This window comes from Salvelinus fontinalis, chromosome 36, assembly GCF_029448725.1.
Source record: "Salvelinus fontinalis isolate EN_2023a chromosome 36, ASM2944872v1, whole genome shotgun sequence".
NCBI lineage: Eukaryota > Metazoa > Chordata > Actinopteri > Salmoniformes > Salmonidae > Salvelinus > Salvelinus fontinalis.
This window is the reverse complement of record NC_074700.1, coordinates 32,701,272-32,720,204: the sequence shown is the minus strand read 5'-3', so window position 1 is coordinate 32,720,204 and position 18,933 is coordinate 32,701,272. Positions and strand designations below refer to the sequence as shown.

The following is an 18,933-nucleotide window of genomic DNA, read 5'->3' as shown; positions in this document are numbered from 1 at the left end:
GTGTATCTGATATTGACCAAATGAGACATGTTATGGCACTCAGTCTACTACAGGGCACAACATTTAACACGGGTGACCTTCTCCTCCCTGTAATATAGTCTACCACAGGGCACAACATTTAACACGGGTGACCTTCTCCTCCCTGTAATATAGTCTACTACAGGGCACAACATTTAACACGGGTGACCTTCTCCTCCCTGTAATATAGTCTACTACAGGGCACAACATTTAACACGGGTGACCTTCTCCTCCCTGTAATATAGTCTACTACAGGGCACAACATTTAACACGGGTGACCTTCTCCTCCCTGTAATATAGTCTACTACAGGGCACAACATTTAACACGGGTGACCTTCTCCTCCCTGTAATATAGTCTACCACAGGGCACAACATTTAACACGGGTGATCTCCTCCCTGTAATATAGTCTACCACAGGGCACAACATTTAACACGGGTGACCTTCTCCTCCCTGTAATATAGTCTACCACAGGGCACAACATTTAACACGGGTGACCTTCTCCTCCCTGTAATATAGTCTACCACAGGGCACAACATTTAACACGGGTGACCTTCTCCTCCCTGTAATATAGTCTACCACAGGGCACAACATTTAACACGGGTGATCTTCTCCTCCCTGTAATATAGTCTACCACAGGGCACAACATTTAACACGGGTGACCTTCTCCCTCCCTGTAATATAGTCTACCCACAGGGCACAACATTTAAACACGGGTGACCTTCTCCTCCCTGTAATATAGTCTACTACAGGGCACAATCATTAACACGGGTGACCTTCCTCCTCCCTGTAATATAGTCCACTACAGGGCACAACATTTAACACGGGTGATCTCCTCCCTGTAATATAGTCTACTACAGGGCACAACATTTAACACGGGTGACCTTCTCCTCCCTGTAATATAGTCTACCACAGGGCACAACATTTAACACGGGTGACCTTCTCCTCCCTGTAATATAGTCCACTACAGGGCACAACATTTAACACGGGTGACCTTCTCCTCCCTGTAATATAGTCTACTACAGGGCACAACATTTAACACGGGTGATCTCCTCCCTGTAATATAGTCTACTACAGGGCACAACATTTAACACGGGTGATCTTCTCCCTGTAATATAGTCTACTACAGGGCACAACATTTAACACGGGTGACCTTCTACCTGTAATATAGTCTACCACAGGGCACAACATTTAACACGGGTGACCTTCTCCTCCCTGTAATATAGTCTACTACAGGGCACAACATTTAACACTGGTGATATTCTCCCTGTAATATAGTCTACTACAGGGCACAACATTTAACACGGGTGATCTTCTCCCTGTAATATAGTCTACTACAGGGCACAACATTTAACACGGGTGATCTTCTCCCTGTAATATAGTCTACTACAGGGCACAACATTTAACACGGGTGATGTCCTCCCTGTAATATAGTCTACTACAGGGCACAACATTTAACACGGGTGACCTTCTACCTGTAATATAGTCTACCACAGGGCACAACATTTAACACGGGTGATATTCTCCCTGTAATATAGTCTACTACAGGGCACAACATTTAACACGGGTGATCTTCTCCCTGTAATATAGTCTACTACAGGGCACAACATTTAACATGGGTGACCTCCTCCCTGTAATATATTCTACTACAGGGCACAACACTCCTACACACACATTTGCCCTCTAAATCTTCCCCCTTGTCTATCACTATAATATTAACCATCTTTTCCATGTTTTTCCTTCTAGTTCTGTGATTGGCTGAAATCTGTCATCCGGGATCACAGGAGTGTTCCGCTGACTGGGTTCCTGGGAATTCTGTCTGTTCTCGTTCTGGGAATGTCCCCTTACACCACGCTTCCCACCCTCCTCATCCCCTTCACCCTCTGGATGGCAGGCTGATTCTGGGAATTCTGCAATTCCATTTCATTTCAATATGAATTTTGATAATATGTATATAGGTATATATATTTTTTTTTTTTACATCTCCAGAAATTGAAATGTTCACGGGTCACCATATCCCAACTCCCCCCTGAGACACCTGCAGGAACTGGGGGTCACAGCCAGGGTCACCATATCCCAACTCCCCCCTGAGACACCTGCAGGAAGTGGGGGTCACAGCCAGGGTCACCATATCCCAACTCCACCTGAGACACCTGCAGGAAGTGGGGTCACAGCCAGGGTCACCATATCACAACTCCCCCTGAGACACCTGCAGGAAGTGGGGTCACAGCCAGAGTCACCATATCCCAACTCCCCCCTGAGACACCTGCAGGAAGTGGGGGTCACAGCCAGGGTCACCATATCCCAACTCCCCCTGAGACACCCGCAGGAAGTGGGGGTCACAGCCAGAGTCACCATATCACAACTCCCCCTGAGACACCTGCAGGAAGTGGGGTCACAGCCAGAGTCACCATATCCCAACTCCCCCCTGAGACACCTGCAGGAAGTGGGGGTCACAGCCAGGGTCACCATATCCCAACTCCCCCTGAGACACCCGCAGGAAGTGGGGGTCACAGCCAGAGTCACCATATCCCAACTCCCCCTGAGACACCCACAGGAAGTGGGGTCACAGCCAGGGTCACCATATCCCAACTCCCCCTGAGACACCTGCAGGAAGTGGGGGTCTCAGACAGGGTCACCGTATCCCAACTCCCCCTGAGACACCTGCAGGAAGTGGGGTCACAGCCAGGGTCACCGTATCCCAACTCCCCCTGAGACACCTACAGGAAGTGGGGGTCTCAGCCAGGGTCACCATATCCCAACTCCCCCTGAGACACCTGCAGGAAGTGGGGGTCACAGCCAGAGTCACCATATCCCAACTCCCCCCTGAGACACCTGCAGGAAGTGGGGGTCTCAGCCAGGGTCACCATATCCCAACTCCCCCTGAGACACCCGCAGGAAGTGTGTTAGAGTGAAGGGCCTTGCTCAAGGGCACAGCAGCATATTTTTCACCTACTCAGCTCCGGTATTCAAACCAGCGACCTTTCGGTTACTGGCCCAACACTCTAACCGCTAGGCTACCTGCCACTCCTAAACAGCAGCATTACGACAGTGTTCAGACAGTAGCCCATGTCACTCTCTAAATATGTTTCATACCACAAAAACACCAGTACAGTCATATTGACCTTTGAGTTTGTACCCATCTCTAACCATGAACATTTGCACAGAATGTATCTATTTTTTTTTACATTGTAAAACTTTACACTGTTATTGTTATGTAAATAAATACCTGAACATGAAACACTGTAGTGTACTGAGACTGACCTGTGTGTGTGTGTGTGTGTGTGTGTGTGGGGGTGTGTGTGTGTGTGTGGGTGGGTGGGTGGGTGGGTGTGTGTGTGTGTGTGTGTTGAGTCTGAATCACTATAACTTAATTAAGACTGTTCCTCGCTGTAACTGTAGACGTGCCTCAATACTCTCTCTCTTTCCACCCTCTCCCTCTCTCTCCACCCTCTCTCTCTCTCTCCACCCTCTCTCTCTCTCCACCCTCTCACTCTCTCCACCCTCTCTCTCTCTCCACCCTCTCTCTCTCTCTCCACCCTCTTTCTCTCTCTCCACCCTCTCACTCTCTCCACCCTCTCTCTCTCTCTCCACCCCCTCTCTCTCTTTCCACTCTCTCTCTCTCTCTCTCTTTCCACCCTCTCTCTCTCTCTTTCCACCCTCTCTCTCTATCTCTCTCTGTCTCTCTCTCTTTCCACCCTCTCTCTCTCTCCACCCTCTCTCTCTCTTTCCACCCTCTCTCTCTCTCTCCACCCTCTCTCTCTCTCTCCACCCCCTCTCTCTCTCTCTTTCCACTCTCTCTCTCTCTCTTTCCACCCTCTCTCTCTCTCTTTCCACCCCCTCTCTCTCTCTCTTTCCACTCTCTCTCTCTCTCTTTCCACCCTCTCTCTCTCTCTTTCCACCCTCTCTCTCTATCTCTCTCTGTCTCTCTCTCTTTCCACCCTCTCGCTCTCTCCACCCTCTCTCTCTCTTTCCACTCTCTCTCTCTCTCTCCACCCTCTCTCTCTCTCTCCACCCTCTAACATATTTTTATATGCCACAATTCTTATTAAACAGCAATATCTATCTTTACGGGTACCTGCTGTGTGTTTTGGAGCTACTGATTCTGATGAAAGTGGATGAAGGAAAGCACCATTTTCTTTCTATCTTTCACCACTTTAACACAGTAATCATTAAAGATGCCATATGTCACTTTTTAGGGGGGGTTTGACCCCGATCAAATAACCTTCCATTGTTGTGTACGTTTCTTACTTCCTCTCTCTGCATAGCATCCCTGAGTCTGGCCAGAAAGACTGGCAAAATTACAGTAACTTTCCCAAAATTCCCCGTTGTTCCAGATATCCTTCTAGATATATTCCCCCCAGTGTTCCAGATATCCTTCTAGATATATTCCCCAGTGTTCCAGATATCCTTCTAGATATATTCCCCCCCAGTGTTCCAGATATCCTTCTAGATATATTCCCCCAGTGTTCCAGATATCCTTCTAGATATATTCCCCAGTGTTCCAGATATCCTTCTAGATATATTCCTACAGTGTTCCAGATATCCTTCTAGATATATTCCCCGGTGTTCCAGATATCCTTCTCGATATATTCCCCGGTGTTCCAGATATCCTTCTCGATATATTCCCCGGTGTTCCAGATATCCTTCTAGATATATTCCCTCCGGTGTTCCAGATATCCTTCTCGATATATTCCCCCCGGTGTTCCAGATATCATTCTAGATATATTCCCCCCGGGGTTCCAGATATCATTCTAGATATATTCCCCCCGGTGTTCCAGATATCATTCTAGATATATTCCCCCCGGTGTTCCAGATATCCTTCTCGATATATTCCCCCCGGTGTTCCAGATATCATTCTAGATATATTCCCCGGTGTTCCAGATATCCTTCTAGATATATTCCCCCCGGTGTTCCAGATATCCTTCTCGATATATTCCCCCCGGTGTTCCAGATATCCTTCTCGATATATTCCCCGGTGTTCCAGATATCCTTCTAGATATATTCCCCCCGGTGTTCCAGATATCCTTCTCGATATATTCCCCGGTGTTCCAGATATCCTTCTCGAGATATTCCCGGTTAAAGGAGAACATACGGGGAATCCTCCAGCCAGGCTTTCCGGAAAACCAGGGAGTTTTTGGGGGGAAAGTTACCGTACATTTTTCAGCCCACCATGTAATGATGCATTATGGGGAAATAAAAGGTATATGTTGTCTAGTCTGGTCCCAGATCTGTTTGTGCTGTCTTGCCGACTCCTATGGTCATAGTTACTAAACAGCACAAACAGATCTGGGATCAGGCTACATTTTCTCACGCACTACGTTTGACCGGAGCCATGGGTCATGGTCAAACATAGTGTGCTAACATAGGGATTAGGGTGCAATTTCAGACCCTGGATTTAGCATTGGGAAATAATACCATTGTTCTATTAAGATTATGTACATGCTGCTTCAAAATCCAAATCTCTTTACGTTCCAACTGGCACCCTATTCCCCTATATAGTGCACTACTTTAGACCAGGGCTGGCACCCTATTCCCTATATAGTGCACTACTTTAGACTAGGGCTGGCACCCTATTCCCTGTATAGTGCACTACTTTAGATCAGGGCCCTATGGCACCCTATTCCCTACATAGTACACTACTTTAGACCAGGACCTTATGGCACTGTGTTCCCTATATAGTACACTACTTTGACCAGGTCCTAATATATGGAATAGGGTGCCAATTGTGATGCAGACTTTCTTTGTTATTGATGAAATACTCAGCTAAAGTGTCCACATCACTCTAATCCACAGCTCTGGTCCAAGGTGTTACGTTCAGATGGTTAACACCGAGCCTCAGTGTCAACAAGCCACATGAAACGGCCTGGACCAGAGCTATCTAATCTGCAGCGCTGAGTAGGAGTTGTCCTTAGGCACAGATTTAGGATCAGTTTACAGGCTCAGTCAAATCCTAGACTTGATCATTTTGGGGAAGGACAAAACTGACCTTAGATCAGTGGTTAGTACTAATTCCTTCAGCTCCACCTACCTGGCTAGAGGCTGGACTATTAAAAACATCCGGGTAGCGAACTTTCCCGCTCTCTCTCTCTATCCACACTCTGTCTCTTCGTTTCTCAGTCAACTCTCCCGCTCTCTCTCTCTATCCACACTCTGTCTCTTCGTTTCTCAGTCAACTCTCCCGCTCTCTCTCTCTATCCACACTCTGTCTCTTCGTTTCTCAGTCAACTCTCCCGCTCTCTCTCTCTATCCACACTCTGTCTCTTCGTTTCTCAGTCAACTCTCCCGCTCTCTCTCTCTATCCACACTCTGTCTCTTCGTTTCTCAGTCAACTTTCCCGCTCTCTCTCTCTATCCACACTCTGTCTCTTCGTTTCTCAGTCAACTCTCCCGCTCTCTCTCTCTATCCACACTCTGTCTCTTCGTTTCTCAGTCAACTCTCCCGCTCTCTCTCTCTATTCAGACTCTGTCTCTTCGTTTCTCAGTCAACTCTCCCGCTCTCTCTCTCTATCCACACTCTGTCTCTCTGTTTCTCAGTCAACTCTCCACCTCTCCTCCTCCACATTTTGTCCATCTCTCCAGTCCTCTCCTCCTCCTACGTGTCAGGACCATGTTTCCTCTCACACTCCTCGGCCTGCTGTTCATCAGCGCACAAACAGACGACAAGAAAAAGAAGGGGAAAAACCAGACGACAACCAAAGAGGAAGCTCCATCGAAGTATGACTCCATGTTCCAGAGAGGAGACCTGCTGGAGGTATGGAATAACATTTAATGTAGTCAAATAGCTGAGGCAACTCTATGGCTTGACTCCCAATTGGCCCCTTATTCCCTTCATAGTTGGCCCATAGGGCTCCTTCTGGTTAAAAGTAGCACTATATAGGGAATAGGGCTCCATAGGGTTCTGGTCTAAAGTAGTGCACTATATAGGGAATATGGCTCTGGTCTAAAGTAGTGCACTATATATAGGGAATAGGGCTCTGGTCTAAAGTAGTGCACTATATATAGGGAATAGGGCTCTGGTCTAAAGTAGTGCACTATATATAGGGAATAGGGCTCTGGTCTAAAGTAGTGCACTATTAGGGAATAGGGCTCTGGTCTAAAGTAGTGCACTATAATAGGGAATAGGGCTCTGGTCTAAAGTAGTGTACTACATAGGGAATAGGGCTCTGGTCTAAAGTAGTGCACTATATATAGGGAATAGGGCTCTGGTCTGAAGTAGTGCACTATATAGGGAATAGGGCTCTGGTCTAAAGTAGTGTACTACATAGGGAATAGGGCTCTGGTCTAAAGTAGTGCACTATATATGGGAATAGGGCTCTGGTCTAAAGTAGTGTACTACATAGGGAATAGGGCTCTGGTCTAAAGTAGTGCACTATATATGGGGAATAGGGCTCTGGTCTAAAGTAGTGTACTATATATGGGAATAGGGCTCTGGTCTAAAGTAGTGCACTATATAGGGAATAGGGCTCTGGTCTAAAGTAGTGTACTACATAGGGAATAGGGCTCTGGTCTAAAGTAGTGTACTACATAGGGAATAGGGCTCTGGTCTAAAGTAGTGTACTATATATAGGGAATAGGGCTCTGGTCTAAAGTAGTGTACTATATAGGGAATAGGGCTCTGGTCTAAAGTAGTGCACTATGTAGGGAATAGGGTGCCATTTGGGACACTAGAATGTATTTATTTATTCATTCAGGTACCCCGGACGTTGTTTACTCATTTTGGGATCTACCTGGGCGGCGGCAGGGTGGCTCACCTGATACCTGACATACTACCTGCGTTGTCTGATGATGAGGAGGCTATCAGAGAGATGGTCACCAATAACAGACTGATACTGGGGGTCATCGCTAAGGTGAGGGGGGGCAGGGGGGGGTCATCTCTAAGGTGAGGGGGGGCAGTGTGTGGTGTTGGGGGTGCAGTGTGTGGTGTTGGGGGGGCAGTGTGTGGTGTTGGGGGGGCAGTGTGTGGTGTTGGGGGGGGCAGTGTGTGGTGTTGGGGGGGCAGTGTGTGGTGTTGGGGTGGGTAGTGTGTGGTGTGTGGTGTTGGGGGGGGCAGTGTGTGGTGTTGGGGTGGGTAGTGTGTGGTGAGGGGCAGTGTGTGGTGTTGGGGTGGGGGGCTGTGTGTGTGTGTGTGTGTGTGTGTGTGTGTGTGTGTGTGTGTGTGTGTGTGTGTGTGTGTGTGTGTGTGTGTGTGTGTGTGTGTGTGTGTGTGTGTGTGTGTGTGTGTGTGTGAGTGCTGTAACTCCTCTCCTCCTCTCTCAGTGTGCCAGTGTGAGGGTGGACACTGTGGAAGACTTTGCCTACGGCTCAGAGATTATTGTGAACCCCATGGATAAGGTACAGTAAACATTGCAGGCAGCCATAGATGAAGCTCTATGTTAAACTGTCTGGTTCCATCCTGGTCGATACTCTGTTAAACTGTCTGGTTCCATCCTGGTCGATACTCTGTTAAACTGTCTGGTTCCATCCTGGTGGATTCTCTATGTTAAACTGTCTGGTTCTATCATGGTGGATTCTCTATGTTAAACTGTCTGGTTCTATCCTGGTCGATACTCTGTTAAACTGTCTGGTTCTATCCTGGTCGATACTCTGTTAAACTGTCTGGTTCTATCCTGGTGGATTCTCTATGTTAAACTGTCTGGTTCTATCATGGTGGATTCTCTATGTTAAACTGTCTGGTTCTATCCTGGTCGATACTCTGTTAAACTGTCTGGTTCTATCCTGGTCGATACTCTGTTAAACTGTCTGGTTCTATCCTGGTGGATTCTCTATGTTAAACTGTCTGGTTCTATCCTGGTCGATTCTCTATGTTAAACTGTCTGGTTCTATCCTGGTGGATTCTCTATGTTAAACTGTCTGGTTCCATTCTGGTCGATACTCTATGTTAAACTGTCTGGTTCTATCCTGGTCGATTCTCTATGTTAAACTGTCTGGTTCTATCCTGGTCGATACTCTATGTTAAACTGTCTGGTTCTATCCTGGTCGATTCTCTATGTTAAACTGTCTGGTTCTATCCTGGTGGATTCTCTATGTTAAACTGTCTGGTTCTATCCTGGTCGATTCTCTATGTTAAACTGTCTGGTTCTATCCTGGTGGATTCTCTATGTTAAACTGTCTGGTTCTATCCTGGTCGATTCTCTATGTTAAACTGTCTGGTTCTATCCTGGTCGATTCTCTATGTTAAACTGTCTGGTTCTATCCTGGTCGATTCTCTATGTTAAACTGTCTGGTTCTATCCTGGTCGATACTCTGTTAAACTGTCTGGTTCTATCCTGGTGGATTCTCTATGTTAAACTGTCTGGTTCCATCCTGGTCGATACTCTATGTTAAACTGTCTGGTTCTATCCTGGTCGATTCTCTATGTTAAACTGTCTGGTTCTATCCTGGTCGATACTCTGTTAAACTGTCTGGTTCTATCCTGGTGAATTCTCTATGTTAAACTGTCTGGTTCCATCCTGGTCGATACTCTATGTTAAACTGTCTGGTTCTATCCTGGTCGATACTCTGTGTTAATCTGTCTGGTTCCATCCTGGTCGATACTCTGTTAAACTGTCTGGTTCCATCCTGGTCGATTCTCTATGTTAAACTGTCTGGTTCCAACATGGTGGATACTCTGTTAAACTGTCTGGTTCTATCCTGGTGGATTCTCTATGTTAAACTGTCTGGTTCCATCCTGGTCGATACTCTGTTAATCTGTCTGGTTCCATCCTGGTCGATTCTCTATGTTAAACTGTCTGGTTCTATCCTGGTGGATTCTCTATGTTAAACTGTCTGGTTCTATCCTGGTCGATACTCTGTTAAACTGTCTGGTTCTATCCTGGTCGATACTCTGTTAAACTGTCTGGTTCCACCCTGGTCGATTCTCTATGTTAAACTGTCTGGTTCTATCCTGGTGGATTCTCTATGTTAAACTGTCTGGTTTCATCCTGGTGGATTATCTATGTTAAACTGTCTGGTTCCATCCTGGTCGATACTCTGTTAAACTGTCCGGTTTCCATCCTGGTCGATTCTCTATGTTAAACTGACAAGCCTGGTTCCAACATGGTGGATACTCAGCCTGATATTTTCAATTTACATAAATATTCAATAAGGAATCAGTGTAGCACATCCACTCTATCAAAAGTATGTGGACACCCCGTCAAATTAGTGGATTCTGCTATTTCAGCCACACATGTTGCTGACAGATGTATAAAATCAAGCACACAGCCATGCAATCTCCATAGACAAACATTGGCAGTAGAATGACCCATACTGAAGAGTTCAGTGACTTTCAACGTGGCACCGGCTTAGAATGACACCTTTCCAACAAGTCAGTTCGTCAAATTTCTTCCCTGCTAGAGCTGCACCGGTCACCTGTAAGTGCTGTTATTGTGAAGTGGAAACGTCTAGGAGCAACAACGGCTCAGCTGCAAAGTGGTAGGCCACACAAGCTCACAGAACGGGACCGCCGAGTGCTGAAGCGTATAAAAATGGTATGCCCTCGGGTTGCAACACTCACTACAGAGTTCCAAACTGTCTCTGGAAGCAACGTCAGTACAAGAACTGTTTGTCTGAAGCTTCATGAAATGGGTTTCCATGGCAGAGCAGCCGCTCACAAGCCTAAGATCACCATGCGCAATGCCAAGCGTCGGCTGGAGTGGTGTAAAGCTCACTGCCCTTGGACTCTGGAGCAGAGGACACTTGTCCTATGCAGTTATGAATCACACTTCGTCCATCTGGCAGTCAGACGGACGAATCTGCGTTTGGCAGATGCCAGGAGAACTCTACCTGCCACAATGCATAGTGCCAGCTGTAAAGTTTGGTGGAGGAGGACTAATGGTCTGGGGCTGTTTTTCATGGTTCGGGCCCCTTAGTTCCAGTGAAGGGAAATCTTAACGCTACAGCATACAATGACATTCTAGACGATTCTGTGCTTCCAACTTTGTGGCAAAAGTTTGGGGAAGGCCCTTTCCTGTTTCAGCATAACAATGCCCCTGTGCACAAAGCGAGGTCCATACAGAAATGGTTTGTTGAGATCGGTGTGGAAGAACTTGACTGGTCTGCACAGAGCCCTGACCTCAACCCCATTGAACACCTTTGGGATGAATTGGAAGGCCGACTATGAGCCAGGTCTAATCTCCCAACATCAGTGCCCGACCTCACTAATGCTCTTGTGGCTGAATAGAAGCAAGTCCCCTCAAATGTTCCAACATCTAGTGGAAAGCCTTCCCAGAAGAGTGGAGGCTGTTATAGCAGCAATGTTCCAACATCTAGTGGAAAGCCTTCCCAGAAGAGTGGAGGCTGTTATAGCAGCAATGTTCCAACATCTAGTGGAAAGCCTTCCCAGAAGAGTGGAGGCTGTTATAGCAGCAATTTTCCAACATCTAGTGGAAAGCCTTCCCAGAAGAGTGGAGGCTGTTATAGCAGCAATGTTCCATCATCTAGTGGAAAGCCTTCCCAGAAGAGTGGAGGCTGTTTTAGCAGCAAAGGGGGGACCAACTAAATATTAATGCCATGATTTTGGAATGAGATGTTCGAAGCGCAGGTGTCCACATACTTTTGGTAATGTACTGTGTGTTTTAATTATAAAATGAACTAGTTAGCAAATTATAGGCTGAACATTTCCTTGACCCACTAAAGGAATCTCTGTCTATCAGGTGACTGTACCTCTGTCTCTGTCTATCAGGTGTCTGTACCTCTGTCTATCAGGTGTCTGTACCTCTGTCTATCAGGTGTCTGTACCTCTGTCTATCAGGTGACTGTACCTCTGTCTCTGTCTATCAGGTGACTGTACCTCTGTCTCTGTCTATCAGGTGACTGTACCTCTGTCTATCAGGTGTCTGTACCTCTGTCTATCAGGTGACTGTACCTCTGTCTATCAGGTGTCTGTACCTCTGTCTATCAGGTGTCTGTACCTCTGTCTCTGTCTATCAGGTGTCTGTACCTCTGTCTCTGTCTATCAGGTGTCTGTACCTCTATCTATCAGGTGACTGTACCTCTGTCTCTGTCAATCAGGTGACTGTACCTCTGTCTATCAGGTGTCTGTACCTCTGTCTATCAGGTGACTGTACCTCTGTCTATCAGGTGTCTGTACCTCTGTCTATCAGGTGTCTGTACCTCTGTCTCTGTCTATCAGGTGTCTGTACCTCTGTCTCTGTCTATCAGGTGTCTGTACCTCTGTCTATCAGGTGTCTGTACCTCTGTCTCTGTCTATCAGGTGTCTGTACCTCTGTCTCTGTCTATCAGGTGACTGTACCTCTGTCTATCAGGTGTCTGTACCTCTGTCTATCAGGTGACTGTACCTCTGTCTCTGTCTATCAGGTGTCTGTACCTCTGTCTATCAGGTGTCTGTACCTCTGTCTATCAGGTGTCTGTACCTCTGTCTATCAGGTGACTGTACCTCTGTCTCTGTCTATCAGGTGTCTGTACCTCTGTCTCTGTCTATCAGGTGTCTGTACCTCTGTCTATCAGGTGTCTGTACCTCTGTCTATCAGGTGTCTGTACCTCTGTCTATCAGGTGTCTGTACCTCTGTCTCTGTCTATCAGGTGTCTGTACCTCTGTCTATCAGGTGTCTGTACCTCTGTCTATCAGGTGTCTGTACCTCTGTCTATCAGGTGTCTGTACCTCTGTCTATCAGGTGTCTGTACCTCTGTCTCTGTCTATCAGGTGTCTGTACCTCTGTCTCTGTCTATCAGGTGTCTGTACCTCTGTCTATCAGGTGTCTGTACCTCTGTCTATCAGGTGTCTGTACCTCTGTCTATCAGGTGTCTGTACCTCTGTCTATCAGGTGTCTGTACCTCTGTCTATCGGGTGACTGTACCTCTGTCTCTGTCTATCAGGTGTCTGTACCTCTGCCTCTGTCTATCAGGTGTCTGTACCTCTGTCTATCAGGTGTCTGTACCTCTGTCTATCAGGTGTCTGTACCTCTGTCTATCAGGTGTCTGTACCTCTGTCTATCAGGTGTCTGTACCTCTGTCTCTGTCTATCAGGTGTCTGTACCTCTGTCTATCAGGTGTCTGTACCTCTGTCTATCAGGCGTCTGTACCTCTGTCTATCAGGTGTCTGTACCTCTGTCTCTGTCTATCAGGTGTCTGTACCTCTGTCTCTGTCTATCAGGTGTCTGTACCTCTGTCTATCAGGTGTCTGTACCTCTGTCTATCAGGTGACTGTACCTCTGTCTCTGTCTATCAGGTGTCTGTACCTCTGTCTATCAGGTGTCTGTACCTCTGTCTATCAGGTGTCTGTACCTCTGTCTATCAGGTGTCTGTACCTCTGTCTATCAGGTGTCTGTACCTCTGTCTATCGGGTGACTGTACCTCTGTCTCTGTCTATCAGGTGTCTGTACCTCTGTCTATCAGGTGTCTGTACCTCTGTCTATCAGGTGTCTGTACCTCTGTCTATCGGGTGATTGTACCTCTGTCTCTGTCTATCAGGTGACTGTACCTCTGTCTCTGTCTATCAGGTGTCTGTACCTCTGTCTCTGTCTATCAGGTGTCTGTACCTCTGTCTCTGTCTATCAGGTGTCTGTACCTCTGTCTATCAGGTGTCTGTACCTCTGTCTATCAGGTGTCTGTACCGCTGTCTATCAGGTGTCTGTACCTCTGTCTATCAGGTGTCTGTACCTCTGTCTATCAGGTGTCTGTACCTCTGTCTATCGGGTGACTGTACCTCTGTCCCTGTCTATCAGGTGTCTGTACCTCTGTCTATCAGGTGTCTGTACCTCTGTCTATCAGGTGTCTGTACCTCTGTCTATCGGGTGACTGTACCTCTGTCTCTGTCTATCAGGTGTCTGTACCTCTGTCTCTGTCTATCAGGTGTCTGTACCTCTGTCTATCAGGTGACTGTACCTCTGTCTCTGTCTATCAGGTGTCTGTACCTCTGTCTATCAGGTGTCTGTACCTCTGTCTATCAGGTGACTGTACCTCTGTCTATCAGGTGTCTGTACCTCTGTCTATCAGGTGACTGTACCGCTGTCTCTGTCTATCAGGTGTCTGTACCTCTGTCTATCAGGTGTCTGTACCTCTGTCTATCAGGTGTCTGTACCTCTGTCTATCAGGTGTCTGTACCTCTGTCTCTGTCTATCAGGTGTCTGTACCTCTGTCTATCAGGTGTCTGTACCTCTGTCTCTGTCTATCAGGTGTCTGTACCTCTGTCTCTGTCTATCAGGTGTCTGTACCTCTGTCTATCAGGTGTCTGTACCTCTGTCTATCAGGTGTCTGTACCTCTGTCTATCAGGTGTCTGTACCTCTGTCTATCAGGTGTCTGTACCTCTGTCTCTGTCTATCAGGTGTCTGTACCTCTGTCTATCAGGTGTCTGTACCTCTGTCTATCAGGTGTCTGTACCTCTGTCTATCAGGTGTCTGTACCTCTGTCTCTGTCTATCAGGTGTCTGTACCTCTGTCTCTGTCTATCAGGTGTCTGTACCTCTGTCTATCAGGTGTCTGTACCTCTGTCTATCAGGTGACTGTACCTCTGTCTCTGTCTATCAGGTGTCTGTACCTCTGTCTATCAGGTGTCTGTACCTCTGTCTATCAGGTGTCTGTACCTCTGTCTATCAGGTGTCTGTACCTCTGTCTATCAGGTGTCTGTACCTCTGTCTATCGGGTGACTGTACCTCTGTCTCTGTCTATCAGGTGTCTGTACCTCTGTCTATCAGGTGTCTGTACCTCTGTCTATCAGGTGTCTGTACCTCTGTCTATCGGGTGATTGTACCTCTGTCTCTGTCTATCAGGTGACTGTACCTCTGTCTATCAGGTGACTGTACCTCTGTCTATCAGGTGACTGTACCTCTGTCTCTGTCTATCAGGTGTCTGTACCTCTGTCTATCAGGTGTCTGTACCTCTGTCTATCAGGTGTCTGTACCTCTGTCTATCAGGTGTCTGTACCTCTGTCTATCAGGTGACTGTACCTCTGTCTAACAGGTGTCTGTACCTCTGTCTATCAGGTGTCTGTACCTCTGTCTATCAGGTGTCTGTACCTCTGTCTATCAGGTGTCTGTACCTCTGTCTATCAGGTGTCTGTACCTCTGTCTATCAGGTGACTGTACCTCTGTCTCTGTCTATCAGGTGTCTGTACCTCTGTCTATCAGGTGTCTGTACCTCTGTCTATCAGGTGTCTGTACCGCTGTCTATCAGGTGTCTGTACCTCTGTCTATCAGGTGTCTGTACCTCTGTCTATCAGGTGTCTGTACCTCTGTCTATCGGGTGACTGTACCTCTGTCTCTGTCTATCAGGTGTCTGTACCTCTGTCTATCAGGTGTCTGTACCTCTGTCTATCAGGTGTCTGTACCTCTGTCTATCGGGTGACTGTACCTCTGTCTCTGTCTATCAGGTGTCTGTACCTCTGTCTCTGTCTATCAGGTGTCTGTACCTCTGTCTATCAGGTGTCTGTACCTCTGTCTATCAGGTGACTGTACCTCTGTCTATCAGGTGTCTGTACCTCTGTCTATCAGGTGACTGTACCTCTGTCTCTGTCTATCAGGTGTCTGTACCTCTGTCTATCAGGTGTCTGTACCTCTGTCTATCAGGTGTCTGTACCTCTGTCTATCAGGTGTCTGTACCTCTGTCTATCAGGTGACTGTACCTCTGTCTCTGTCTATCAGGTGTCTGTACCTCTGTCTATCAGGTGACTGTACCTCTGTCTCTGTCTATCAGGTGTCTGTACCTCTGTCTATCAGGTGTCTGTACCTCTGTCTATCAGGTGTCTGTACCTCTGTCTACCAGGTGTCTGTACCTCTGTCTATCGGGTGACTGTACCTCTGTCTCTGTCTATCAGGTGTCTGTACCTCTGTCTCTGTCTATCAGGTGTCTGTACCTCTGTCTATCGGGTGACTGTACCTCTGTCTCTGTCTATCAGGTGTCTGTACCTCTGTCTATCAGGTGTCTGTACCTCTGTCTATCAGGTGTCTGTACCTCTGTCTATCGGGTGATTGTACCTCTGTCTCTGTCTATCAGGTGACTGTACCTCTGTCTATCAGGTGACTGTACCTCTGTCTATCAGGTGACTGTACCTCTGTCTCTGTCTATCAGGTGTCTGTACCTCTGTCTATCAGGTGTCTGTACCTCTGTCTATCAGGTGTCTGTACCTCTGTCTATCAGGTGTCTGTACCTCTGTCTATCAGGTGACTGTACCTCTGTCTATCAGGTGTCTGTACCTCTGTCTATCAGGTGTCTGTACCTCTGTCTATCAGGTGTCTGTACCTCTGTCTATCAGGTGTCTGTACCTCTGTCTATCAGGTGTCTGTACCTCTGTCTATCAGGTGACTGTACCTCTGTCTCTGTCTATCAGGTGTCTGTACCTCTGTCTATCAGGTGTCTGTACCTCTGTCTATCAGGTGTCTGTACCGCTGTCTATCAGGTGTCTGTACCTCTGTCTATCAGGTGTCTGTACCTCTGTCTATCAGGTGTCTGTACCTCTGTCTATCGGGTGACTGTACCTCTGTCTCTGTCTATCAGGTGTCTGTACCTCTGTCTATCAGGTGTCTGTACCTCTGTCTATCAGGTGACTCTACCTCTGTCTATCAGGTGTCTGTACCTCTGTCTATCAGGTGACTGTACCTCTGTCTCTGTCTATCAGGTGTCTGTACCTCTGTCTATCAGGTGTCTGTACCTCTGTCTATCAGGTGTCTGTACCTCTGTCTATCAGGTGTCTGTACCTCTGTCTATCAGGTGTCTGTACCTCTGTCTATCGGGTGACTGTACCTCTGTCTCTGTCTATCAGGTGTCTGTACCTCTGTCTCTGTCTATCAGGTGTCTGTACCTCTGTCTATCAGGTGTCTGTACCTCTGTCTATCAGGTGACTCTACCTCTGTCTATCAGGTGTCTGTACCTCTGTCTATCAGGTGACTGTACCTCTGTCTCTGTCTATCAGGTGTCTGTACCTCTGTCTATCAGGTGTCTGTACCTCTGTCTATCAGGTGTCTGTACCTCTGTCTATCAGGTGTCTGTACCTCTGTCTATCAGGTGACTGTACCTCTGTCTCTGTCTATCAGGTGTCTGTACCTCTGTCTATCAGGTGACTGTACCTCTGTCTCTGTCTATCAGGTGTCTGTACCTCTGTCTATCAGGTGTCTGTACCTCTGTCTATCAGGTGTCTGTACCTCTGTCTATCAGGTGTCTGTACCTCTGTCTATCGGGTGACTGTACCTCTGTCTCTGTCTATCAGGTGTCTGTACCTCTGTCTCTGTCTATCAGGTGTCTGTACCTCTGTCTATCAGGTGACTGTACCTCTGTCTATCAGGTGTCTGTACCTCTGTCTCTGTCTATCAGGTGTCTGTACCTCTGTCTATCAGGTGACTGTACCTCTGTCTATCAGGTGTCTGTACCTCTGTCTCTGTCTATCAGGTGTCTGTACCTCTGTCTCTGTCTATCAGGTGTCTGTACCTCTGTCTATCAGGTGTCTGTACCTCTGTCTATCAGGTGTCTGTACCTCTGTCTATCAGGTGTCTGTACCTCTGTCTATCAGGTGTCTGTACCTCTGTCTCTGTCTATCAGGTGTCTGTACCTCTGTCTATCAGGTGTCTGTACCTCTGTCTATCAGGTGTCTGTACCTCTGTCTATCAGGTGTCTGTACCTCTGTCTCTGTCTATCAGGTGTCTGTACCTCTGTCTCTGTCTATCAGGTGTCTGTACCTCTGTCTATCAGGTGTCTGTACCTCTGTCTATCAGGTGACTGTACCTCTGTCTCTGTCTATCAGGTGTCTGTACCTCTGTCTATCAGGTGTCTGTACCTCTGTCTATCAGGTGTCTGTACCTCTGTCTATCAGGTGTCTGTACCTCTGTCTATCAGGTGTCTGTACCTCTGTCTATCGGGTGACTGTACCTCTGTCTCTGTCTATCAGGTGTCTGTACCTCTGTCTATCAGGTGTCTGTACCTCTGTCTATCAGGTGTCTGTACCTCTGTCTATCGGGTGACTGTACCTCTGTCTCTGTCTATCAGGTGACTGTACCTCTGTCTATCAGGTGACTGTACCTCTGTCTCTGTCTATCAGGTGTCTGTACCTCTGTCTATCAGGTGTCTGTACCTCTGTCTATCAGGTGTCTGTACCTCTGTCTATCAGGTGTCTGTACCTCTGTCTATCAGGTGTCTGTACCTCTGTCTATCGGGTGACTGTACCTCTGTCTCTGTCTATCAGGTGTCTGTACCTCTGTCTATCAGGTGTCTGTACCTCTGTCTATCAGGTGTCTGTACCTCTGTCTATCGGGTGACTGTACCTCTGTCTCTGTCTATCAGGTGACTGTACCTCTGTCTATCAGGTGACTGTACCTCTGTCTCTGTCTATCAGGTGTCTGTACCTCTGTCTCTGTCTATCAGGTGTCTGTACCTCTGTCTATCAGGTGTCTGTACCTCTGTCTATCAGGTGTCTGTACCTCTGTCTATCAGGTGTCTGTACCTCTGTCTATCGGGTGACTGTACCTCTGTCTCTGTCTATCAGGTGACTGTACCTCTGTCTCTGTCTATCAGGTGTCTGTACCTCTGTCTCTGTCTATCAGGTGTCTGTACCTCTGTCTCTGTCTATCAGGTGTCTGTACCTCTGTCTATCAGGTGTCTGTACCTCTGTCTCTGTCTATCAGGTGACTGTACCTCTGTCTCTGTCTATCAGGTGTCTGTACCTCTGTCTATCAGGTGTCTGTACCTCTGTCTCTGTCTATCAGGTGTCTGTACCTCTGTCTATCAGGTGACTGTACCTCTGTCTCTGTCTATCAGGTGACTGTACCTCTGTCTCTGTCTATCAGGTGTCTGTACCTCTGTCTATCAGGTGTCTGTACCTCTGTCTCTGTCTATCAGGTGTCTGTACCTCTGTCTCTGTCTATCAGGTGTCTGTACCTCTGTCTATCAGGTGTCTGTACCTCTGTCTATCAGGTGACTGTACCTCTGTCTCTGTCTATCAGGTGTCTGTACCTCTGTCTCTGTCTATCAGGTGTCTGTACCTCTGTCTATCAG

At 47.4% G+C, this 18,933-nt stretch overlaps 2 protein-coding genes across 2 annotated transcripts in view; one reads left to right on the top strand and one right to left on the bottom strand.

Moving 5' to 3' along the window:
* LOC129835668 (tumor necrosis factor ligand superfamily member 10-like) overlaps window positions 1–2,886 on the bottom strand; it is a 91,608-nt gene extending 88,722 nt beyond the window's left edge. The window contains exon 1 of the mRNA XM_055901386.1: window positions 2,769–2,886. Coding sequence (XP_055757361.1) covers window positions 2,769–2,886 — 118 coding nt within the window. The remainder of the gene's footprint in view (window positions 1–2,768) is intronic.
* Window positions 2,887–6,531: 3,645 nt separating this feature from the next.
* Window positions 6,532–18,933, top strand: part of LOC129835621 (lecithin retinol acyltransferase-like) — a 21,746-nt gene continuing 9,344 nt past the window's right edge. Inside the window, exons 1-3 of the mRNA XM_055901334.1 lie at window positions 6,532–6,769; window positions 7,710–7,865; window positions 8,275–8,349. Of these exons, the coding sequence (XP_055757309.1) occupies window positions 6,626–6,769; window positions 7,710–7,865; window positions 8,275–8,349 (375 nt within the window). The 5' untranslated portion in view covers window positions 6,532–6,625. The remainder of the gene's footprint in view (window positions 6,770–7,709; window positions 7,866–8,274; window positions 8,350–18,933) is intronic.